General features: G+C 37.8%; 1 protein-coding gene and 1 non-coding gene across 2 annotated transcripts; one reads left to right on the top strand and one right to left on the bottom strand.

Moving 5' to 3' along the window:
- Positions 1–3,773: 3,773 nt before the first annotated feature.
- LOC584228 (splicing factor U2AF 35 kDa subunit) lies at positions 3,774–17,537 on the bottom strand. The gene is made up of 5 exons (XM_784098.5): positions 17,470–17,537; positions 12,367–12,533; positions 11,830–11,987; positions 4,919–5,052; positions 3,774–4,154 (listed from the first exon to the last, which is right to left on the bottom strand). Exons 1-5 carry the CDS (start codon positions 17,511–17,513, stop codon positions 3,932–3,934), a joined length of 726 nt encoding a protein of 241 aa, XP_789191.3. The 5' UTR covers positions 17,514–17,537; the 3' UTR covers positions 3,774–3,931.
- A 4,266-nt stretch (positions 17,538–21,803) lies between these two features.
- On the top strand, positions 21,804–25,961 carry LOC586668. Its single transcript, XR_004062784.1, has 5 exons — positions 21,804–21,834; positions 23,312–23,432; positions 24,249–24,351; positions 25,359–25,464; positions 25,792–25,961. It is a non-coding gene; the product is annotated as an uncharacterized LOC586668 (transcript).
- Positions 25,962–26,482: the final 521 nt, after the last annotated feature.

The following is a 26,482-nucleotide window of genomic DNA, read 5'->3' as shown; positions in this document are numbered from 1 at the left end:
TGGAGGGGGTGTCTTTCTTCCATGTTCACTCGTGCTGTTCAATCAGCATACATTATGTTTATCAACTGTTGCCCTATTCAGTTGTGTACCATAAGCTGAAGTTTGGAGGGTGGAGAGAGGGCAGAGGGGAGGATAAGAAATGGAGAGGAGAAAGAGAGAGACAGGTAGAGAAAAAGAGAGAGAGAGAGAGAGAGAGAGAGAGAGAGAGAGAGAGAGAGAGAGAGAGAGAGAAGAGAGAGAAGGAGAGAGGGAAAGAGAGAGAGTGAGAGAGAGAGATAGAGAGAGAGAGAGAGAGAGAGAGAGAGAAGAGGGGGGGGGGGCGATGTATGCATATAATCCTTTATGATATCCAAGTTACCGTGTCAGTAACAGAATGTCTGTCACCAGTCATTGAGTACGAACGTGTGAATCATTTTTAATCATAACACACACTACGGCTGTTGACTTCCGTACCGCTGATATGTCAGAATGATCTAATTCAGCTGATCGTTGTAATACCAGACAATTGTTGTGGCAGCCCGGGCGATAATTAAAACTTTCACCGGGAAAAGTGATGTCATAATTTGGATATAAATTACCAGACTCGGAGCGGAGAGAATAAAGGAATAGAGACGCATCGACTGAATAAATATACAGATAGAAGGATAGGAAGTGAGATAGAGAGAAAGAGAGAAAGAGAGAAGAGAGAGAGAGAGAGAGAGAGAGAGAGAGAGAGAGAGAGAGAGAGAGAGAAAGAGAGAGGGGGGGGGGGAGAAAGGGAGAATAAGAACATTGGAGGAAGTTATTGTAATTCCTGTGTTTGATCGTTTATGCCCATCTATTTTTTTCTTTCTCTATCTCTCTCTCTCTCTCTCTTTTCCTTTCTATTTTTAACAAACTAGCAATCTTGTTTTTTGGATGTGTGAAATACAAGGACATAAAGAGAGCATTTTCCCAAATCATATTATTATACATTATTTCTGTTAAAGCTGTTCATTGTCTTCTTCATCAACATAATTAATAATAATAATATTTAATTTTTTATATAGCGCTTTACAAAATTACCCTGGTCATTGGATTCAGTGCTTGCCCGCACACACTGTGTGCACAATCTCCACTCCCTGGGGAGCATTCTCACCATCAGTCATACTAAACACCTACATTCTACAAAATACACTTCATGAACTACATATGAACTCATATTCACAATAAAAGGAAAAATTTGATTTTAATACAAAAACAGTAGTGGGTTCCTTTCACCAAGACACATTAAAAAAAAAACATTTTAGTTCATGACAAAAGTTGCTGATAAACATTCATGGATCAATTTGCTTCCAGGAAAGTACAATAACCTTTCTCAATTTGCAAAAATCAACATACTGTTGAATAATGTACATGTAAAGTATTACCGGTAGGTACTTCATAATTCAGATGAAATTGTTGAGGAAACAAACAGAGTGGGCAAAAGGAGAGAGAGAGAGAGAGAGAGAGAGATAGATAGATCAAGTTTCAGAGAACAGTGGGACAGAATATATTTACACTTTTAGAGAAATGAACAAAATAGGAGTGGAATGCAATATACATATTAAGTTACAGCAAAAATGAAATTACTACATTTTGTTTTATTTTGAGGGAAATATCCAATACTTAATAACATTCCAGAAAAATAGTGTTATTTCTTGGACAACGAAAATGTGTAATGAAAGGCCACAATCCATCCCTGCAAACAGATAAATTGGCATGTTGGAGAAGATTATTTAATAATACCTGCAATAGAATTATCATACAGTTCGAAACTACAGTAATAATAGCAATTAACAACAAAATAGACCCTTAAAAGCAAAATGATGAAACAATTAATGATATGGCTAAAGTTGATCCCTACATACTGTAGCATCAAATAAAAAAAAGAATGAAAGGAAAAAACATGAGAAATATTATGATTTACAACAAAATTTGAATTGAAGGCATAGGGCAACATGTGACATGAATATCAAGGGCTTTCTAAAGCATTTTCTTTTCTAATCTGCAACTTCTCCTGGTTGTGTATGTAAGTGTCTTGAAAATAATGCAATAATTAAATGCAGTAAGTTAGAGTTCAGCTAAACTCGTTCAATTGTCAGCTGCTCAGGGAGAAAACATGTAAGACTTATTTTGGCTAGAAAAGGTACATTTTTAATTTCTTTTCAGTTTTCAGTGTAAACATTCTTTTCGGAGGCGACTTTAGAATAACTTTTCAATAGCCAGCAATGAATTTAAAGACAAAGGCATGATCTCAGAATTAATCATGACAATTAAACATACCAAACAGGATTTTTTTAAACATTTTTTATTAATGTTCACCTAAGCCTTCAACATGACAAAAAATATTACATACACTGTGGAGTCTTGATATAAATGCGTTACTTCTTCTTTGATACAGAATCTCAAGATTATGTATTTTGTAATAAAGTGAATAAGAGGGTACAAAAACTAGCTTTTTAAACCTGTTTATAGCGACCACCCAAGGGAAACACAAAAAGTGGTCTTTGAAGGAAGGTGGTCAATAAAGCAGGTTAGACTGCAACAACCCTTTATGTATCTTACAATTACCAATATTTACTTAAATTGATGCAGCATAAAAGATATTGGTCAGAACTGATAACTTTTTTGATAAAGGTGTTGTGATTTCCTTTCTCCAATATGCAGAGGGATCTGGGACCTGTTTCACAAAGCCTTTTTTCAATGAAAAATGACAAAAATCAGTGACAAATCTTACGATAACCAATCAGAAGCAAGGAATTCAGTAGCTTATAACAAAACCTGTCATTTGTCACTGAGGAAAAGTTTTGTGAAATGGGTCCCTGATTCTTGGGCACGTCCAATGTACAGTCAAACCTGCTTCTACAAAGGCCACCTGTCTACAAAGACCACATTTTTGTTTCCTTTGGAAATGGTTTCTTATTGAATCTTGTACTAAAGGAACCTGTACTAAAAGACCACCTGTCTGTAAAGACCACTGATCTTGTCTCCCTTGGGTGTTCTTTATAGACAGGTTTCACATGTTGTGCCCCATACAGTGTGTGTTACGAGGCACGTTAGATGATGAGAAAACCCTTTCCTTGATATTTGGTTTGATCCTAGCTGTAGTAAGGCTTTCCATTGAATACAGGGATGTGGTAAAAAAACGTCACAGAATTATTAACGTGTAAATGATTGACACATGCACGCAACAAGTCAAAGGTCCTGCGCAAATTCACCGAGCTCTGTGTCTTGTGCTCAAGACACTGAAAATGTGACAGGTATCAGGCTTTTACAACATCATAGATATCATCAATCGTATCAGGACAAGGTCTTAGGTAAACTAAAATATTTGAGAGAATATGAAACCAGAAACTTTCTCAACATGAAACTCTCATGATCTATGAATAACAACAATTTTTACGTCAACGAAACCTTCGCAATTTGCAAAAAAATTCTGTGTTGCGTTAGCTGTGATTCATGTTCTTCTCTGCATGAAATTCGACAAATCTGAACTAACCTCTTGCAAAATTCACAAACATTTATGTGTGCCAAAGTTTCTTGTTTTACAGAAGTCAGTAAAATATAGGACCAAAATACCTTGGACTTGTCTGCTTGAATAAACAGTCATACTTGTATAGAAAAACCACCTGCCTATAAAGAACACCTTTCTTGCCTCCCTTGGGTGGTCTTTATAGACAGGTTTCACTGTACTTACCACTGACCACCTATCTATAAGGACTACTATTTGTTGTTTACTTAAGCCGTCTTCACATATTCTGTTCAGAGCCAGAGCGTTAACTCTATGTTAAAGTATAGAAGTTAATATCTTTCTGACTCCAAACAGACAATATACAGGTTACATTGTCCACTGTATATTGCCTGCAGGAAGGCTTACTGACATAGCGACCATGTATCATATCAAGACTCCACAGTTAAATTGGCCCAAATCTTAAAAACGTCCGGAGCGCTCCCTCTCTCTGTGTCTATCGTCCTTTCCTCGGCTGCGACTACGGGATCGCGATCGGCGCTTGTTGTCGCGGGGTCCGGGTGATGTGGACTTGCTACGGCTGCTGCGCTTCTTGCGTTTGCGGCGGCCGTAGAGCTCTCTTCGGAGTTCCCTGGAGATGGGTTTGAGGTGCATGAAGTTACAGAATCCACCACGTGTACATTCACTGCAAAGGATAAATGAGATACACACAAGAAAATGATAGGTTATTGTTTGTTACAGACCACGAGAGGGGGGCAGAATATAGTGTGGGTCAGAGCCATCTATACACAGAGTTTGGCCAACTTGGTTTCACTGGATCACAACATGGCGTTTATTCTTTTGTTTTGTGCTTGCCCAACAAAGCAGTAGTTGCCATATTGTGTCCAACTCGCACCAGGTTGGCCAAACTCTGTGTAAAGATGGCTCTGGTGTGGGTAACGCTATATCTGCATTAGAACAGGGAAATAATAATAACAATTAACATATCTATACTGCGGAAAGCTTGAGGCACCTATAAAGTACAAAATGTATTGTATGGAGTCTCAGGAATTCTTTGAGTTGTGTGATTTTCACAGAACCAAACTAAAGTCAAACCTGCTTTAGTGACCACCTGTCTACAAAGCCAACATTTTTTGTTTCCCTTGAAAATGGTTTCTCATTGAAACATGTACTAAATGAACCTGTCTACAAAGACTTTTTGTGTTTCCTTTGGGCGGTTGCTATAGACAGGTTTGACTGTATATATAAAGCTATTGGTCACAAATCTACATAATTTACATGTTTTGATAATTCATTATTGAAGGAAAACATTATCTAAAGATCATAATGGTGAGAGCAACCAGTCGCATTAAAGGCCTGCCATAGTTAAGTCCAACTTAAAGTCGATCTTAGTCTTTGTGAAACACCCCCTGGTGTGGTACAACATGTGTTACTGAAGGGGTCTCTTACCCCATCTCGTACTGACGACAGCAGGCTTCTCTGAAATCTGTGACCGGTGAGAGCTCAGCTCTGATTGGCTGACGGTTAAACCAGCGATTATTCAAATCCTCTACTGCTTTCTCTGCATCTTCCTCATAGCGGAACTGAAAGGGAAGGAGAGAAGATCAATATTTAAAATAAACACCGCAACACACTGTGACCTTTTACCCCATCAGCAATTACAATGCTCTAAAATGCATTTTTGATCAAAGCGATACTGAACTGATGAATTTTCTTCCCTAGCATTCTGTTCAGAGCCATCTATACACATAGTTTGGCCAACTTGGTTTCCCTGGGTCACAACATGGTGTATATATTCTTTTGTTTTGTGGTTGCCCAACAAAGCAGTAGTTGCCATGTTGTGTCCAACTCGAACCAGGTTGGCCAAACTCTGTGGCTCTGATACTGTATATTGCACAGCGCCATCTCTTGGTCAACTTGCCAACAGTGCATGACCGTGTCCAGCCCATCGGACTATACGAGCTTTCGCCGTAGCAATCTCGTTGTTGGATCACATCTTCACGTTTTAACTCGTTCGTCACTGTAGTCAAGGCAAAGGTCTAGGAGATGACCCTAAGTGGCAATCCTGTGGTGATTTATTGCACTCATTTTCATCCCTCCATTCACGTAAGATTAACAACTTAAATAACACAGCCTTGAAAGGTAAGAATTTTCACTTATCCTACTAATCTTAATTATGCGCGTTTGAAAATTGAATGGCGTCGATTTCTCTCTCCTCTTTATCTTCGGGGGAAGAGAATTATATGACGGCCGTTGCTGAGAAATACCGGGACGATGTACATGATTTAGGTGAAGGTATATCTTCTGACGGTACTACGGTCCCGGAAGATAGTGACATTGCAGATTGTTCATGGAAAACGGCAGTACGCAAAAAATCGAAAAAGAGGCCAAGGGTTAGAAGCAATAGTGATGGAGTGTTACATGAAAAGAATAGCAAAATACCCAAATTCTCCCGCTCGACACCAACTCATTCTGAGGGTAAAGTAGTTATTGTTGGATTGGAGAATAAGAATGTGTGCAGAGCCAACCCCGTGAAGGTTGTAAAACAAATTCATGATCTTGTAGGCAGAGTAAAAGATATGGTAAAAGAAAGAAACATGTTGATTGTGAGATGTGAGAGCGAAAACCAAAAACCCAAACTGTTGGAATTAACCCAGTTGGCGGGCATTAATGTGAAAGTTACACGATACGATGGGAGCCAATCAACCACTAAAGGAGTTATTCACAAGATTGATCCCCAAATCAGTAACGAGGAAATAGAGGAAGTTTTGAAAGAACAGAATGTAGTGAACGCTAAAAGATTTATGAAGAAGATCAAAGGAGAAATGGTAGCAACCCCTTCCGTTCTCCTCACTTTCAAGGGTAAAAACTTACCCGAGTCCATACATTTTCTGTATGAGGTAAAGCAAGTGGATGACTATATCCCTCCTGTGCCGCGATGCCATAAATGTCAGTTATTCGGACACATTAGGCAAACTTGTAAAGGCAATATCCGATGTGTTAGATGCGGGGGAGAACATGAGTTCGAAGATTGCCCTAATAAGGAGAACCCTAAATGCCTCAGATGTGGTGAAAACCACTCTGCAGCTTACCAAGGTTGTAAATTTTATGCAGAGGCGAAGCAAATTCAAAAAATAAAATTACAGGAAAACCTCACTTATGCCCAAGCGGCCAAGGCCCATCGTGCACAGATACATGAAAATGCCGTTACTGACATGGATAATCAGAAAGACATGGGTAGTGCAAATCTAAACAAACCTGCCAAAAAACATAACACAGAATCAAGGCCAAATAACCCTCAGAGAGCCAATCCGAATCCTCAGAGAGCCAATCCGAACCCTCAGGCCCATACCCCACACACAGTACGAGAAAGAAAGGGACAGGAAGAAAGGGACAGGGCAATACCCAGATCTCATTCCCAGATCCCAATTCCAGTACGAAAAACAAAGAAGGAAACTGCAACCCAAACTCCAGTAAATATGACATCTATTGATTTGATTATGTTTATTCTGTTTGTGGTACGACAGTTGCCTCAGTCCAGTAATGATGATAATTTCTTGGAAGCGGTAGTTAGAGCAGGCAAAGAAATTTTGAAGGTAGACATTACCATGGAAATGGTAAAAAGTCGCCTCATATGACTAATAAGTCCATATCAGACCTATTGATTGTACAATGGAACGCACAAGGCTTGACGGCGCATGGCGCAAACTTTTTATCTTCCCTTATTGATAACAATTTGTTAGGTATTCACCCAGATATAATGTGCATCCAAGAAACTTGGTTTAACGATTTTAATGTTTTGTCTATACCCAATTACGTTTGTGTTTGTAAAAACAGGCCGGACGGCAGAAGAGGTGGTTTGGTGATGTATTTAAAAAACGACATCACTTTTCAGGCGATGGATACACCCAGGAACGCCGAATACCAAAAAGTTGATATTTTTTGTAAAAACGGAGTTATCTCAATCTTCAACTATTATAATCCGTGTAAAAAGATTGAACTGATAGATCTAAATAACATGATAAGAAATGTGCCGGGGAAGTATTTGATTCTAGGCGACTTTAATAGTCACAATCCTCTATGGGGGAGCAACAAATTAGACACAAACGGTAGAACTGTGGAGTCTTTTATAGAAAATAATGATTTGGTTTTATTAAATGATGGATCTCCTACAAGGTTAGACCCATATTATGGTACATACTCAAATCTGGATTTGTCCTTAGTATCGAAAGAATTAGCACGTAATACAGAGTGGAAAGTACTATCCAATAATTTTGGCAGTGATCATAATCTGGTTTGCTTAAATTTTAAACATGTGTACAATAGACCAGGGGGTGAGAATATGGGACAGAGATGGTCTTTTAGAAAGGTTAATTGGGAAGAGTATAGAGAAGAAATTGAAGAGGCATTGAGAAAAGAAGGATATGAAAATCTTGGTGCAGAACTAAACATTCAAGGCAGATACAATGTGATTGTTAAGGTGACCAAGTAAAACGTCGAACAAGTGCATTCCGCGTGTGCAGATTGCCAAGAGAAGAAAAGTAAATCCCTGGTGGAACAATGCCTGCAAGAAGGCGGTGCAAGAGAGAAATCGTCTTAAAAACAGGTTAAGAAGGTATTATGATCTAAATGATGTTAAGAAATACTTAAAGAAGAAAGCTGTCGCTCAGAAGGTAATCAGGAGAGCTCAATATGATTATTGGTTAGAGTACTGCCGTAGAATGAATAGATTTACAGACATTGGGAAAGTCTGGGAACAGGTTAAAAGAATGCGGGACAGTACAATGAACAAGCACATCTTTCACAATCTATTTGTAGACGGAAATATCTTGAAAGAATCTGAGGAAAAAGCAAATGCAATGGCAACCTATTTTAAATCGGTTGATGAATCACTTTCCGTAACTAAAAATGAAAACGAAAATATCTTGTACAATAATTCTTCAACAAATGATGATGATTGTATCAATGATGACTTTAACATGAGTGAAATGGGGAATGTTTTAAAGGAGATGAAAAACTCCTCATCCGGTAAGGATGATATTTATTTAATTATGATTAAGAATTTGCCGAACAAGGCACTCGTGTATTTATTAAACTTGTATAATGACATTTGGAAAATCTCACTTTTTCCACATCAGTGGTATGAGGTTATTCAAATACCAATCTTGAAATCCGGAAAAGATCCGACTCAAGTGACCTCTTATAGGCCGATTTCGTTGATATCAACATTCTCTAAAATTATGGAAAAAATGATAAAAAATCGCCTGACGTGGTTTCTAGAAAAAAACAGACTATTAAATCCTATTCAATCTGGCTTCCGCAAATATAGGAATGTCAAAGATCACTTAGTGAGATTAGAGACGGACATACATGTACATATATCCTTGAAAAGTAAAAAATATACCGTAACGGTCTTTCTTGATTTAGAAAAAGCATATGATTCGCTATGGAAAACAGGTCTACTAAGAAAATTATCTATCTTAGGCATTGGTGGAAAAATGTTACTTTTTATAAAAGCATTTCTATTGAGTAGGATTTCTAATGTGAGGATAAATAACTATATGTCTCGCCACTACACGTTAGAAAATGGAATCCCGCAAAAAAAGTTCATTAAGTCCTTTATTATTTACTTTAATGTTAAATGATCTCAAGATAAATGTAAGTGATGTTAAATTATCTTGCTATGCTGATGACATTGCAATCTGGTGTTCAAATAAGGATTTAGAGCTGGCCCGCAGGAAATTACAAGAGGCCCTGCATGAGCTTGAGATATGGTGTTGGACGTGGAAGTTAAACGTTTCCCCTACCAAATCTGCAGTATTAGTCTTTACCAACAAACAAAAGAAAGATATTCTTCTACAAATAAAAGGACATAATCTGCCTATATGCGAGCAGTATAAGTTCCTTGGTGTGAGGTTTGACTCCAATTTAACTTGGTCTGTCCATATAGATTCTATCATTGATAAATGTAAGAAAAGAATAAACTTGCTACGTTGTGTCTCCGGCACCCCCTGGGGAAGTAAGTATGAGATTTTGATGATGATTTATAAAGGACTTATCCTATCCATTTTGGACTATGGGAGTGAAATGTATGATTCTGCTTGTATATCTTTAACAAAAAAACTTGACTCTATCCAATACAGAGCCTTAAAAATTATTACAGGCACAATACACAATGTGTCCTTGGAGGCTTTACAAGTTTTGACCGGGGAGCTGCCTCTGAGATATCGTAGAAGGTTGTTAAATGATAACTTTCGAGTTTATTTACTGTCTAGTACTTCAAACCACCCAACAAAAGAAGTATTGGGTGATGACTATGATTTAAATAACTTAGAATGGAAGATAGGAGAAGGACCTTTTAAACTACGATCCTTTAGAGACGAAGTAGTGGTGGAAGGGCAAACCAACTTATTGCCGAAAATCCCAGAATGGCGGTTAGCACGACCACAAGTGTCTTTCGAACACCATGGCAAAGTGCAAAAAAAGGAAATGCCTCCATTTGAAATAAAATCGATTGTTCTAGATAGCATTGGAAATTCATGGAATGGGTTTTTACATATATATACAGATGGTTCTAAACTCGAGGATGGGAAGACAGGAGCCGCATTTTATGTGTCTCATTATAATGTGGTGAATTTTTTTAGATTATCCCATGTCTGTATTATGAGAGCAGAACTAGTGGCCATACTAATGGCACTAGAGTGGATTAATACATTTATTGAATCCTCTTCGGTGGTAATTTTTAGCGACGCTTTGTCAGCTTTACAAATGATCGATTCATACTTTATTAGATGTGCTATTGTAAATGAAATTTTATCCATAATTAATATTTTGCAGTTTAAGGATGTTTGTGTTGCTTTTGAATGGATTCCGTCACATTGCGATATTAGGGGCAATGAGATCGTAGATCGGGCTGCCAAAAAAGGAGCCATGAAAAGGTGTATAGACATAGTTATACCAAATACAAGAAGTAAATTGGCAGCCTCTCGTTCGATCCATTATAACAAATTATGGCAAGCAGAATGGGACAATGCAGAACACGGTAGTTTTTTATATGCTTTGCATAGCGACGTTTCAAAGCCCATACATAGACAAGGCCTATCTCGCAGAGAAGAATGCTTGATACAACAACTAAGAGTAGGTAACTGTAGTTTAAATTATTACCTTTTTCAAATTAACCAACACGATACTGGTCTTTGTGAAGTTTGTCAAGAAGATGAAACAATTAAACATTTTATTTTCTATTGTACAAAATACGACAAAGATAGACGTCTCTTAAAAGAAAGGATTAAATTGAACAACCCCAATCTGAAACAATTATTGATGTCTAACCCAATTTTTACTCGTGAATTATTGGGTTACATATACGATACTAATCGTTTTAGATAGCTTTTAAAGCTATCAGGGATCCCCTTAACTTATGTCGATCCTGTAATAATATATAAAATGAAGTATTTGCGGTTTTTCCATGAACAATTGCAACTAACTCCCATCTCGCCTTTTATGTGCATTTTATGCAATTTTAATATTGCAGCTTTTTTTTTTTTTTTTTTTTTTTTTTTTTTAAATTTTTTTAATTTTTATAAAACCATATCACTATTAATTTCATTTCACCAAGGAAAGTTGCTCGTGGGCTTGTTTTCCGAAGCCCACGCCAAAGCTATACACGAAATTGACTGGCGCAAATAATCTTTGAGATTGAAGAGCGCCATCTAAACGAAGAACCAACCCAATAACCCAATATCTCATTTCCACTCTGTAGACAGAGGACCGATGCAAGAACCAGCAGCTCAGCTAGGGAAGCAGGATGTAACGGGACCATACTGGTACAGCTGACCTGAGATGGTGCTAGAGGGGATTTAGCAGTCATGCTTTTTGCACATTATGGCTTTTTAAAAGCCCATGCACATGTTTTGTAGCCCTCTCCTTCCTTTTCAGTGGTTTCTCACACTTTTTCAATATTTTGTTACTCATACAAACATGTACTAAAGGAACTTGTACTTAAAAACTACCTGCCTACAAAGACCACTTTGCTTGCCTCCCTAGGGTTGTCTTTATAGACAGGTTTCACTGTAGTCACCTCTCTTCTACCTAAATATAGAATGACATGTTGATAATAATAATAATAATAGGCATTTCTATAGCGCCGTTTATCTAGAAGGCCTATTCCGAGGCGCATTTATTATTACCCCGGCTTTAGCCAAGCAGCCGTTTATACAGCACTCCAGTATTTCTAGGAATTAATTCCTGCCAGGTACCCATTTACCTCATCTGGGTTGAGTGTGGCAAATGAAGATTAATGCCTTGCCAAAGGACATTAGGTGCCGTGTCAGGGATCAAACTACGACACTTCTACTCACCTTGACATAGACGTTGCCGACCAGATGATCACCAAGGTTGTCACAGACGTTCATCTCCTCGATCTCACCGTACTTCTGCTCCATCTCAGCGAAGACCTCCTCAAAGAAATCATCAAAGTGCTGCTGCACCTCCACATCACTCAGGTTAGATTGGTCAGCTATCACACACATCAAAATGAATAAATAAATTAATTAATCAATTAAATAAATAAATGAATTGAATGCATGACTAACTAAATAAAAACCAACAAATATATAAATAAAATGAAGTTGTTTCTGGGACCTACTTTCAATCCATCCAAGCAGGGATGCCAGTTAGAATTGATTAGAGGGCCTGAATAAATCAGGAGGAGAGGGGAAAAAAAGAAACCGAAAATTTTAAATAATGTATCACTTTGTATGCATTTTTTTTTTTTTGCGCCTTGCTGGAAACATATCTACTTTCTAGACTTGCTCCATACTAAAACTTCTCAAAAGAAAGGTTAATTATAGCCAAGTATCCTTACACCTGTCTAGCAATACTAAGTAAATACTTGCCTATTCCAACAGCAGCACCTCCTTCAGCCGATTGTGCTGTGTTAGCCGGATTGTGGTAGATGTTCTGGATCACGATAGTTTGACTGAAAGTCGGTTTGTTGTGGAGGCGGGAACACCGGTCTCCATGACGACATGCTCCAATCTTGAAGTAGAAGGAGCAGTTGACTCTATATTGGGGAAGATGGGAAAGAGAATGGATTAGAAGGTGCAGTGAGAACGAGCTTCTTCAAAACAGAGCTCCACACCAACAGGTTTTTAAAAATATATCGCAGGATTAAAATTCATACATGTAGGGTCTGTTTGCACGTGCCCTCGTAAAATATTCAAAAAGAGTGGGGGGAGGGGGTTCCAAAGTACAAATGGGTACCCTGTTAGTGTCAAACGCGGCTAATACCGGTAGATAAAGATCAAAGCAAGATTGTTTGATGACTGCCTCATGAAAACTAACATGTATTTGAATAGCATGATCTACATGTAGTTTATGTCATTACATTAGACTATCATTCAAACTTGAATTTCAAAACTCTATTCTTGCATACTGCTCAGGGGACAAAATCCACAGATAAGCTGCTAATTGGTTGAAGAAGTCAGGGTCCCATATACACGACATACACGACAGGACATACATATTGTTCAAACTCAGATACATCAGAATTTTGTCACTGCCATCTATGGAACTACACGAGTAGATTTCACATTGCGAAGGAGGTTTAAAGTAAATATGCGTCATAATGCATTGCAGTTTAGTACGTTTCAGATTTTTTAAGTATGCCTTCCAAAAATATACTGAAAAATCTTCCTATAATCAGTCACCAATATTGAATAAGTTTTACAAAAAGTACTTATTTCTAACAACCTTTAATACATGTACCTTCTCTAACTTCTATCGAGTATTCAAATTTGAATGGTACATATTACATGTATATACAGAGGTAGTAACAGGTATTGCACTGAAGCAATTGTTGTAATACCGGTAGCTATTTTAAACTTATTTATTAATGTATTCAGTCTTTTTTTTAAATACAGGGTAGTCCCTTTAGAGCCGCAAGGCCTGCTTTTTAAGGGAGACCAGTAGGCAAGTGAAAAAATACATTGTACATGCTAAAAAATTACAAACTTGAGTCATTCTGATTCCTTAGCATACCCAGGTATCAATACATTATTGGTTTTTACCTTGCGTTGTAAAATGAACGATTCCCATTGCAAGATAGAGCAGAGATGGGGGATTCATTGGTCTAAAGCACAAGAGAGCAGAACAGAACAAGACAAGACTGTTAAGGTTTCTGTTTGTTGGAAAAATGAGGGTGGTCAATGTCTTGGCTAGAATTGCTAGAGGGAAGAAATGATATCATTCCAAATTTCCAATCTACATGAATATTAATTCAATGGGGATGGCAGAATTCTCTTACTTGCCTTTGCTATTTTTAAAGATGAATAATATTACTGATTTTTATTAAAATCTGCAACAACTTGACTACAATTACAATTAAAACTGAAAGAAAAAGAATGATTTTGAAGTTGTTAATTGACATGTAGTTAAGGGACGCTTCACGCTTGCCTGTTTATACAAAAAAAGAAATTCAACAAAAATTGACTTGACTTGCTCTGTGCCCTGTGCTATAATTTGCTACCAGATAGAAAATAAAGAAAATGGTACAACTCCATCTGTAAACCTAAAATGTACCTATAATAGAAAAAAATACCTCTGCTGATAAAAAAATAAACTCAAGCTAAATATATTATGCAAATCACTTGTGCTGTCCCCTGCGCTATAGAATGGAAAAGTGGAAAAGAGTAAATGACCATGGTAAAACTCCAGTCTCGCAGCCTATATTTACCTACATGTACATGTACAACCCTGCTAATAGAAAATAATACTGCTTCTTCTTTGGGCTATGGAAAGCTAAATTAGGAAAAATAGGGAGTATAGGGAGAGCCACAACACAGTTGACTGCCAACGCAGAACCTTATGCTAAAAGTGAAAAATCCTGCAAAGAGAATATTTTTACCCTAGAAAATAAAAATGCTGAACATTTGCTTCCAGTTACCGGTAACACTGCTATTAAAACAAAATTAGAAAATACTCTCTGTATGATACTAGTATTATGATCTAAAAGAGTAGTATAAAAAATAAAACATGATCGATAAAACCCAGAGCTGGAAATAAACAGAAGTAAAATTTTGACTCCATTTATTCATTAACAATAATAAGAACAGTAGGAAGAACCTTTATGAAATGAACAAAAGGAAAGAAAAAAAGAAGAGAAAATTTGGGACAATTATTCAACATGCATTTATAATGTTTTACGAAGAGGACAGGGGATAGAACCACAAAAATATGCTGCAAGACCTAGGAAGAAATGGGTGTATAATAGTACATGTATGTAGCCCTGTGACAACTGTACATGATGTACAGTGTAGCTGTGTGAGAGAACTGAAAAACTTCTATAAAAAGAAAAAAGAGGTTCTAGTCTACCGTACTTTTTGTTTAAAAATGCATGTATAAAATGACTTGTTAAAAGTTACCCCATTTTCTCCCACAGAAAGATACAACATTTTGCTTCCACAAACTCACCTGTTTTGGAAATTTCCACAGATAGAAAATTAAGTTTATAATGTAATTACTGTAATTTTTAGGTTTGGTGGACTTCTTTGTTTTTATACATCTGTTCTAAAGCAGTGTCATTTATCTTTTATATTGACAATGTCATCAAATCAGTTTGTAGCACAATATTATCAACCTGCTCCTTCATATAATCATTCATTAACATTACATTTACAGCTACCCAATGATAATTTTCTAGAGCTACAGTAGTTTGCACTTCCACTTTTGTTTTTTCTTTCCTTAGAAACATGTACATGTAACTATTTGTTAGGCCTGTAAACGATCATCGGACCGGGGGCCGATCTTGAGCCGATCAGGTGAGATCGGATAATAATTTCTGATCGCCAATTAATAAATAAATGCATGCCTACTATAATCCAAGATGGCGTCCCCGCATGTTTTGCCTCTTCTCTTAGACCAATATTATTTATTTCAAAGTCATGAAAAGGCACTAAATATCAACAAACAACAACTCCAAATGCGAGGGTGTCGCTCCGGTCTTCCGATCAGATCAGAGCCCTAGCATAAAATTTCATCCTTATTACTACTACTATGTCAGGTTTTATCATTATATTTAGTAGACCCAGCGAACAGAGATTCTTTTCTCTTTGGCAGACCGTCTCCATCTTCAGTGACTTTTGTTGAGATGTTTGGTAGCATATTTTGAGAATATTGAACAGTATCTCATTATTCAAGGAAACACATTTTCAGCTCACCTTTGCAGCAAAGTGATTGCCTGGGCTCGCGCTCAACTTGGAACAGATTCCGGTGCAAAAATACCTATTTCGGCTGTTCATCAATCATTGTCTACTTTTTATTTAATTCTTTTAAACGTTATCATGAAGAATAAAACGAAGAATAAAACGAAGAAGAAGGAAGAAGGGAGAGGAGGAGGAGGAAGAGGAGGAGGAGAAGGAGAAGGAGAAGGAGAAGAGGAAGAAGAAGGAGAAGAAGAAGAAGGGAAAGTTAAAGAAGAAATAGGAGAAGAATGAGAACTTGAGAAGGAGAAGAGGGAGAAGGAGAAGAGGGAGAAGAAGAAGAAAAAGAAGAAGAAGGAGAAGAGGAGTCGAGACTAACGCAGAACTATGTTCATCCAAGTCAAAATATAAAAGGAAAGATTTTTCTTAGAAATAATTTTTACTCACAAGCACAAGCAGCTTAGCTTCAGACTACCCCATCAATACTGAAAAAGGGTTTAAGTTTATGTACAGAAACGCCCAAGAACTAGGGTTTCAGTCAGGGTAACTTAGGGAAAGGGTTAGGATTAAAGTTAGGGTAAGGAATAGGTTTTAGTATTTCCCAAGAACGTCTGTACAAATAATTAATAGGCAAGAAACTAAAATCTTCAAATTTAGCTTCATTGAGATTTGAGATTGGTTTAATAATATGGGCGCTGGTCCGAGAATAAGGATCGTCTGCACTAACGAGGATCATTTTTGCAAACGCAGACAGACGTGTCCGCAAAAATAAGGATCGTCTGCATATTCAATGACGATTCTGATTTCCAATCCGAGCATTGGCAATGCAAAAAACTGGTTCTGCAATAGACCGAAAGCTTCAGTCTCTATAATCGTCGGTTGTTCCACTGAGACTACGTCTGGCTCCACTAGACCTCCGGTTATAGAGACTGAACGATCGCCTATACCATCGTATGTTGAAGATATCACGGCTAGATTTTAGCCGCTAGGCCCCTCCCACAAACATGACAAACTTGCCACGGCCGTATTGTTATGCCCCCAAAATCCCCCAAAATGTCATTTTACCTCGTCCATATCCAATGTTAAATTAGGCCTAGGCTATAATACATCGGTTCCACTTACTAACTTGATTGAAATAATCCGTTTAATGGTCCCTTTTAAGGAAATTATGGGTCAAAATCGACATCCATGTTGAAAATCTTGCAAGCCGTGTTAAACTCTCGCTGCCGTCAATCTCATCCCTTCTAGTCTACGCCGAAGGCAAAATGATTATGAAGGAAAAACTGTGCGCCATCTACACGTTCGTAATGGCGCGAGAAGTGGGAATCCGCGGAGCCCCAAATTTAGTCTCGAAGAAAAAAAAAATCTGCGAAGTGCGAAAATTAAAAATAATCCAAATTTTTTAGGACGATCCTCATTCTCAGACCATTACCAGGGCCTACTCTACTGCTTATCAGCCTACCAACGCCCTAACACTAAACCTGCAAAAACTGACCGTTTTTGCAGCTGGGCCGAGTTGTCGATGTCTTTGGTCCGAGTAAGCCAGACTCCTTCATACACTCACACTCAGTTACACACTCGCACATTGTAGCATGCATGCGCACATCACAAGCGTCAACATCACACCAAACCGAACCAAAACGAACTCGTCTCTAGGTCTATCATAACGGCTTATTGTTCACTTTAAGGTAGGATCCATTCACGAACGATATCCTATATAAATAACCAAACTCACATCCAAAATATCATCAATTCAAAAGCACAATTTACAAACGAGAACAAGTTTAACTTGATACTTACTTGTCTTTTTCAGTGCCAAAAATGGAAGCTAAATATTCAGCCATTTTGACGTGAGGAGATGCGAACCTCGTTCTATCAATATAATAATATCAAAAGTACAACATGAATTTTAATTGTTAAAGTTAATTATAATCTCATAAAATAATTGTAAATAAATATTTTATTTTGAATTAAATATTTTTAGAAGGTAAAACTAATAAATATGTAATGAAATTGAAAGAAATGAAGTCATAAACTGAAGCTTAATTCATTGACGGTGACTAGAGGTTATGGAATGCAAAACGCTGTTTAAATAAGTAAGTAATTTTTTTGTTAATAGTATACAAAATCTTGAGAGGAATCTGGTTAAAATTATGCGCAAGACGTGACTCCAGAGGTGGCGGACCCGGGGGGGGGGGGGGGCAGGGGGGCACAGTGCCCCCACTTTTTCAAGTACCCAAAAAGTGCCCCCTTTTTCATAGGAAAAGTGCCCCTTTAACTTTATAAGAAGCGCCCCTTTTTGTTTAAAAAGTGCCCCTATTACTTTGATATGTGCCCCTATTAATTTTTAAAAGTGCCCCCTCCCCTTTCCACCTCTGATATGTGCCCCTTTTATTTTGACACGTACCTCTTTCCCCTGACAAGTTCCCAGGTTCCTTTGCAATAAGTGTCTATTTTCCATTCTCATAAGTGCCCTTTTTAATCTCTAGTAGGTGCCCCTTTTCGGGTACGAGAAGCGCCCCTTTTCAGTTTTGTTAAGCGCCTCCTTCTCCTCTGATAATTGCCCTATTCAAATTTTAGAGGTGCCCCTTTTACTTTGACAATTGCCCTTTTTCCTTTGTAAGAAGTGACCCTTTCCCTTTTAATAACTACCTCTTTTTAACTCGGATAAGCACACCTTATATTTTCACATGTGCCCTCTTTCCTTTCTAATAAGTGCCCCTTTTCCTAATGATAAGTGCCCCCATTCAACAAAGAGTCCATCGCCTTTTCATAAAGGCCCCCTTTCACCTATGAAAATAGTTCTTTTTTATTCTCCTACTAGTGCCCCTTTTCATGTCTGGTAAATGACCCTATATTCAATTCTGAGAGATACTCGGGTTTTTTTTACAAGTGCCCCCTTTTCATCTCTAATAACACCCCATTTTATTTTGACACGTGCCCCTTTTCCTTCCTAATAAGTGCTCTTTTTCCTTCATAATATCCGCTTTTCATAAAAGCCCCCTTAATGCCCCTATCAAAATCTAATCGGTGCTCCTTTTCTTTCAACAAATGCACATTTCCCTTTATTATTAGTGCCCCTTTTTCATTCTCATAAGTGCCTCTTTCATATTTGGTGTTTACCCCTTTTCAGATGCGATAAGTGCCCCCTTTTACCTCTGATAACAATGATACGTGCCCCTTTTCCTTTCTTATGAGGAACCTATCCCTTTTTCAGAAATGCCCCTATCAAAATCTGATGGTTGCCTCTTTTCCGTCGACAAATGCCCAATTTCCATTCACATAACATAAGTGCCTTTTCATCCCTAGTGAGTGCCCCATTTTCACCTCTGATAATAACCCTTTGAACTTTGACACGTGCTTCTTTTATTTTCTAATAAGTGTCTTATCCCTTCGATAAGTGTCCCCTTTCCTCTCATCATTAAACGTGCCCCTAATTTCAAGTGACTAAGAGCAATATCTCCCAAAGCTCGCTCGCTACGCTCGCTCACATTTATAGATGTTATAATTATGTTACTCATCAAAGGTCTTTTCAGTTTTACTGTTATGAGAATGTGCTTATTTATAATCCGATGAGGATTAGTTTTTTCCTCTTTACAAGATGTATTTTTGCACTGCGGCCTCACAAATCTCATAGTTTTCCTCGCTCGCAAATGATTTTTTTTTTCCGACCATCACACCAAACTGCAAGGTATGATGATTGAGCAATATTTTATACGATGTATAAAGAGAAACAAATACTGAAATAATTTAATCAAATTATAGGGGTATATACAAATGTCTAAAAATTGTTTATTTTCGCTTTGAGATTTCCCTTCGTAGGTGCCCTTTTTTTCTCCAGAAAGTGCCCTTTTTTGTTGGTGCCCCCCCCCCCCCACTTTGGAAGTCGCTCCGCCGCCTCTGGGTGACTCCAGTAGTAATATTTACTAAGGGGAGCAGCCCCCAAGCACAGTACCCATTTGGTACTATTTGAATCACCGAGGCCCATAGTTTTAACCAATACCTCGAAAAACAGGCACGGTATATTTGTTTTATATCCTGCATCAAAAATTGATTTAAAAAAAATATATATAAAAAAAAAATCAACTCAACTCCCAAATAATACTCCCGAATAAGACTTTTACTCTCAAATAATACTTTTACAGAGCAACCTTAAAATAATTTAAATATTTCTGATCGCGTAAAGAGCTCTCAACCTATTAAAAACCAATATATTTTATATGCAGGATATGAATAAAACTATTAGTCTAGACTAGTGAGACAAAATTGTATTTTAATATATATCTCAAAGATCTCACATCACATTTTTACGAAAAACGGTAATTCATATTCATTATCAATTTGACTTTAAAAATTGCTCCCTTTCCAATCCCCACTACACCCCCTATCCATCTGGCAGGGGCGGATCCAGCCGGCGGCAGGGGAGGGGGCCCAATTCGTGAGAAAATATTTAGCGGCGAAACAGATGGCCGATAATTCGCTCAGTGGGGGGGGGGGGGGGGGGGGTTCGGTGGTACCGGGCCCCACCGAATCTATGCAAATTAAGGCCCGATATCAAATGATGCAATTTTTAAAAATCAATCATAGGCTAGCTACATCAATTTTCGGAGAGAGAAATTTACATTTTCTGGATCTGCTTGCGGGCTTAGTGTTGTATTTTTGTTGCTGTTATTTAGGTTTCTTTAATTTGTATTTTGGGGCATCGCGCAGGCTTCCCCTACCCTACTGCTGACAAACTATCCTTGATCCCCTCCACAATAAATTTCTTTTAGATTTTATGTTACATTCATCATCATAGGCATTTTAATTAATTGCGCCCCGAAATTTTCCGTTTTGTTTATGTCTCTATTTTTGCGTTCAATAAATGCCACATTGGCCTGGTAATTAAAGTCACACCATGCCCCCCCCCCCCTCGCCGGGGGCGGATCCAGCCGGCGGCAGGGGAGGGCGCTAAAGAGGGGGCCCAATTCGTGAGAAAATATTTAGCAGCGAAACAGGCCAGCCGGTGAATAAACGGGAGGGAGGGGGGGGGGGGGGGGGGGGGGGGTTAAGTAGCACTATTTTTTTTTTTGCTCCCGAAAATTTAAAAAACGCGCCGGCCGATAATTCGCTCAGTGTGAGGGGGGGGGGGGGGGGGGGGGAGGGAGTAGTGAGCACTATTTTTTTTTTTTTTTTTTTTTGGGGGGGGGGCCTCGAAAATTGAAAAATTGCACCCCCCCCCTTGAGCGCCAGGGGAGGGTCCATTTAAAAAAAGGTAAAAGTAACGTCTCCCCAGGAGAGAAGCCCGGGCCCCCTGGACCTGCCACTGCTCCCCCCCCCCCACCCGCACATTCGATAGATAATCCGCAAGGCCATTACTTGGCGAAAAAAATCGAACAGCTTGGCCGGATTCATCTACAAAATATCTTTCTAGTCCATCTGTATATTGTAAACGCCTAAGTAATTATTTTATGTGCTGTTGGCACTTTTGTGGGCCCTATTAGATTGTGTTTAGTACAGTGGCAGATCCAGGATTTGCCGATAGGGGGGGGGGGGGGGGCTAAAATGTGAAAATCGCGCCGACCAATATCTCGCTTTAATAGTGGGGAGGGTAGTGAGCATAATGATTTTTTCGTATTTGACCTCGAAAATGTGAAAATCGTGCCGATCAATATCTCACTCTGGGGGGGGGGGGGGGGGGGGGGTAGTGAGGTCACTTACTAACAAAAACTAAAAAAATATATTTTAAAAAATTGCCCCCCCCCCCCACCCCCCCGTGGATCCGCGCCTGGTTCAGTATATCAAAGGCTAAGTCCACTCCAAAAAATAATTTGCTTTTAGTAGATGCAAAAAAACAGAAGAGACAGTGCAAAAAAGCTTTCTGCATCTGGCCTTAATAAGATCATTGTTTTTTTCGTTTTTAAAATTCTTTTTCATGTTTTTCCTCCCTTTTTAATTTTTAATTTTCTTACATTCCTTTGATTTTTAATTATTTTATTTCATAGTTTCTCTTCTCCCCTCTTTTTTGTTTGGGTTCTTCTTTTCTTTTGTGAGTATTAATATAGTGTTAGTAGTTATATATCTCTATGGTATTAATCACAGTGTTACACGTGGCGTACCATAACTCGAGCTTATTCGAGCATATTATTATCAGGCCAGTGACAAATCCGTAAACCCAAAGTAAAGGTAACGTATACAAAAATAGGCTATAAATCATATAATAATACGTTAATTGTAATTTTGTGAAGTTCCTATCCTGATTAATTACTTCATCTTTGAAGATTATTTGAATCGTCTATGATTGTTCAAAATTATTGCGTTATAGCGGCAGTATGCAAACCGGAAGTGGAAGGGGGTAGTCAGAACGGAGGAACTTGATTGAGTAATTATCGTCACCGGCATCTAGGAGTTGAGCTCGGCCGAACCGCTGGCATAGCATCGCCTGCCATAGGCGTAGCGGTTTTTCCCTGCATAGCTACATACATGGACAATATACGATTCACATAGATCTACTGTAGCCTAGCCATAGCCAAAATAAGTCCAGCAGCGCATTTGTGAGAAGCTCAGCTCAAGTAAACAGATTTACTCACACTCACAGTCATCATGGTCATTGGACGGGGTTATCGTTTAATGAGGCTTGACTGAGAAAAATCGGCGCTTGTTTAGAAACCTATCCAAAATTTGACCTGTAACTCCGGTTTGGAGATACCCCACTAAAACATAGACAAATGAAGTAAATATTCATCAAATGTTATAATAAAGATCATCAGTTAAAAGTTGTATGTTTATTACCTGTTTCGTGTCAATTTTCTTGTTATTTTTGGAGTTTTTTTCAGAAAAACATTGATAGACCTCCTATTTATTAGTATACACTTTTTCACAGTTTTCACGGCAAACCCCTGCACAATATATACAAGTGCATACTGATGGTGGGTTGCGGGCAAGCGCACGCCTGTGTGAAGTTATCTACCATACTGAGGATCTGAGACATTACGGTATATAACTTCACACAGTGTATGAGGATGGTTGACAAAGTCTGTTTTATTAAAGAATTCCCCATACCAGATGGCCATTTTAGCCTATTCTTGGCATCCGCATTGCCATTACGATTTTGATTGCATTGGCAATTTGTATTGTCTGATTCAGTGATTGCATTGTTTGTTCTTTTTTCCTTTTTTTTTTTTCATTGTTGTTCATTGTTTTTTGTTAATTAAGGGTCTATTGATAACAATAATTCACCAATTTTTTTACTTGCAATCAAATCAAAAGAGTTCATTTTGCACTGCAAATACTAGAATCAGATTTGACTGCTCAATGTGCATGTAGTACTAGTAGATCTACGGGAAGCCTGATGAGGCTACGCTAAAAGGCCATAAGTGAAGTTTACATTGATGTAAAACCAGGAAATTTCAATTTTACAACAGTCGCCAAAAGACGCCAAGTACATGTATATGAAACTTTCAAATTTTCAAAAGATTTACTTATTCTATAAAGTTAAAATTCAAAGATTTGTACAATAGAATTAATTTGTAACGTTCAATTTTCTGACCCTGAAGGAAGGTCCTTGAAAATCACAATATTTTTATGCCACAAAGGTTTTTGGTTTAAAGTGTAGCTAAGACCATTTTCCACTGAAGTTACATCTCATCCTTCTTTCTTTCAGAAATAATTAGAAGCTTCAAGTTCTACTACTGGTGCAACAAAAGACAAATCTTGTTTCATCATGAATCTCGCAAAGGTATCAGATGAAGAGAAGCTGTCTCTCTGCAGAAAATACTTCATTGGTAAGATGATTAAGATCACCTTTGGGATGTTTCACAAAGACTAAGATCAAAGTTGGACTTGAACTATAGCAGGCCATTCATGCCACTAATTGCTCTCACCATTGATCTCTCTAGGGACGTCACAAATGTACAGAATTCACATTTTTTGATAGTTCATTATGAAGAAAACCGTTATCTAAAGATCATAATTTTAAAGGTTTTCCCCTCTAATTTTACTTCTGGTTCAAGACTTGTTAAGAGTATCAAATGGCCTTAGTCTTTGTAACACCCCCCCCCCCCCACCCCTATGTGATTCTGAAGGATTATGGCACACCACTCCTGAATCAGACTTTTTTTTAGATCACTGCCCTAATCTATGCTTCTGCAATGTATTTTAATGTTATTTTACTTCATGTGCGGTTCAACTTATCATGCAATGACATGTTGTTTAATAAATAATTTTGTAATTGAATTGCATTGAAAGTAGTCCGTCGTGCTGAGAATGCATTATTTCTACCAAAGTCAGAGCTGCCAAAATTAATGAGCAGTGTTTCAATGATAACCTTACTTGCTAAAAAACTTTCATAAATATATTTTGTTTTATAGTTTATTTATAGTGTTCCTGTGTCAAAAGAATTTTTCATATTGCTTAATTTTCTTTATTTTCTTTATTTGGAGACTACTTTTATTCAGAATTGCTGAAAATGTCATTCTTCATTCTCATCTTTCCTTACAATGTTGTTTCTGATATGCTGAAAAATATTTCCTTCTTTCAATGTCTCGCATGGAGATCTTTACATGTACATGTAATTCTCTCATTTTCATTCTTAAATTCAGGTGGAATATTTGCCCTTCCTTTCCTGTGGTTGGTCAACACAGTTGGTTTTTCCGAGAAGCCTTTCTCCGCTCGGCTTTTGAACAGCAGAAGAAATTAGATCATGTAAGTTATATCAGTTAATTTCTTAAGCCATCACCTATCCAGAAACACTACCTGTTTATTAAGACCACTTCTTCCCCCAAAACAGTGTTTATCATGGCACTATCTAGGACTGTGTTTTGACCTAGCTATGAAGGTCACCTGATGAGGAAGACATCTGGGCCCGAATTCACAAAACTTATCATCAGTGACAAATGACAGTTTTTGTTATAAGCTAGTGAAATCCTTGCTTCTGATTGGTTATCAGCAGATTTGTCACTTGTCATTGAAAAAAGGCTTGATGAAACAAGTCCCTGTTGTAGTTTTCTTGTCTCTGGTGAGTGGTCTTCATACTACACCGATACCGATAGAAAATGGAACACTGGTAAAGCAAGGTCTAAAACAAATTAATTTAATATAGGCAGTACTAATCTGCCTGAAAAAATAAGCAATTTTGCAAATGAAAGTTTCAAGTTTTTACAGTAGAGTTTAACTGTTTCCAAAAGAACACTATTCATTTAAAGAATCAAGGTTTCAATAAGCAATGTGATGTCCTTGGTAATAGTACCAAGGAGTTTGTTTGAGTAAAATGTTGTTGTCATTGTCTTCTTCTTTTCTTCTATTTTGTCTTCTTTCTTCCACTTCTCTTTCTCTTTCTTTCTTCTTCTTCTTCTTCCTCTTCTAACTCTCTTTCTTCTTCTTCCTGTTTTCTTTGTTGTCTTTGTCTTCGATGACTTCTTCTTCTTCTTTTCTTGAATGATATAACACAGTTTTAGAATAGCAAAGTTATTTCCTTGGTCCCAAGGTGTTTGATATAACATGGGCCACTGTTTTCTGATTCTATTGTCTTAATTTTTTTCTTCCTCTTCCTCTTTTTTGTTGTTGTCTTCATCCTCTCTTTTTCTTGACTGATATAACAAAGTTTCAGAATAGCAAAGTTGTTTCCTTGGTGCCAAGGTGTTTGATATGACAATGCGCCACTGTTTTCTGATTTCATTTGTCTTAAATTTCTACCGATTTCTTTTGTGTAGATGTGACGTGTGTCATTGATTGGATGCCTGGTTTGGACCACAGGATTGATAGCATGGATTACTGTGATCAAGTCAAGAGAGCAGAGTGGGGAGAGACTGGTGATAGGTTATCATTCATTATACCAGAGGAAGGCCATAGCAGGGACTGGAATCACTGGATTATATCAACCAAGATCATCAAATTACCAGTCTGACCTGAGCATGGAGAGACTGGTTATCATTTATTATTCCCAAATAAAGGCCATAGCATGGACTAAACCAGTCTACCAAGTGCTTGAACATTTACCAGTCTAAACTAAACATGGAGAGACTGTATAGGTTATCATTTATTATATCCAGAAGAAGGCCATAGATGGGACTGGAATCCCTGGATTATATCAACCAAGAGCATGAAATTTACCAGTCTGACCGAACATGGAGAGAGGTGTGATAGGTTATCATTTATTATACCCAGAGAAAGGCCATAGCAGGGACTACACCAGTCAACCAAGAGCATGAACATTACCAGTTGACTAAACATGGAGAGATTGGAATAGTTTATTGTTTCATTATAGCCAGAGGAAGGTGATAGCCAGGACTACTTCAGTCTATCCAATTTATGAAACCAATTCCAGTAGGGCATTCTGGAACAGGACTGTTGATGGTCACAATTTTATATTTGTATCCTTCTATTATGGGGGGGGGGGGGATGCTTTGATTGTTATAATTAAGTCATTTTCATTTAATATTTGTTAATTCATGCATGGTATGACATGTGAAAACGGTTTTTGATTCAATTTTTAATTTTAAAAAAAAATGTAGTTTCAGTTGACAAACTAATTTATTTGTCCCGATTTACGTTTCTTGTGAATGTGACATATTAAAAGCTACATCTTGAAGTATTCAGTGAAGGCCCTAATCCAACCAAGTCCAACTTTCATTCTTGAGTTATGAAGAACACACCAAAAAAGACAGCGGCATGAATATTTAGTTGTCAACTGTCTGTATGATTCTTTTGTTATAATTGGCTCTAAATGTCTTGTTCATATGAGTTGGACCCAAAACTATATCTTAACGTCTGTATGTGAATGTCTGTTTTTTGTAGTTTAAATATTGGCTTTTAGTTACATTTACAACCAGTGATA

The sequence above is a fragment of the Strongylocentrotus purpuratus genome, unplaced genomic scaffold, assembly GCF_000002235.5.
Source record: "Strongylocentrotus purpuratus isolate Spur 01 unplaced genomic scaffold, Spur_5.0 spur5_scaffold_1, whole genome shotgun sequence".
Taxonomy (NCBI): domain Eukaryota; kingdom Metazoa; phylum Echinodermata; class Echinoidea; order Camarodonta; family Strongylocentrotidae; genus Strongylocentrotus; species Strongylocentrotus purpuratus.
Note: the sequence above shows the minus strand (reverse complement) of the source record. Positions and strands in the feature narration are given on the sequence as shown.

Bases quoted from the DNA above. Each gene is read 5' to 3' on its own strand.
- LOC584228 (XM_784098.5), bottom strand. From the start codon at position 17,513: ATGGCTGAATATTTAGCTTCCATTTTTGGCACTGAAAAAGACAA. The intron at 11,988-12,366 runs GCAAGTATTTAC...TGTGTGTGATAG, and splicing joins AGGTGCTGCTGTTGGAATAG to CTGACCAATCTAACCTGAGT. The intron at 4,155-4,918 runs GTAAGAGACCCC...TATCCTTTGCAG, and splicing joins TGTCGTCAGTACGAGATGGG to TGAATGTACACGTGGTGGAT.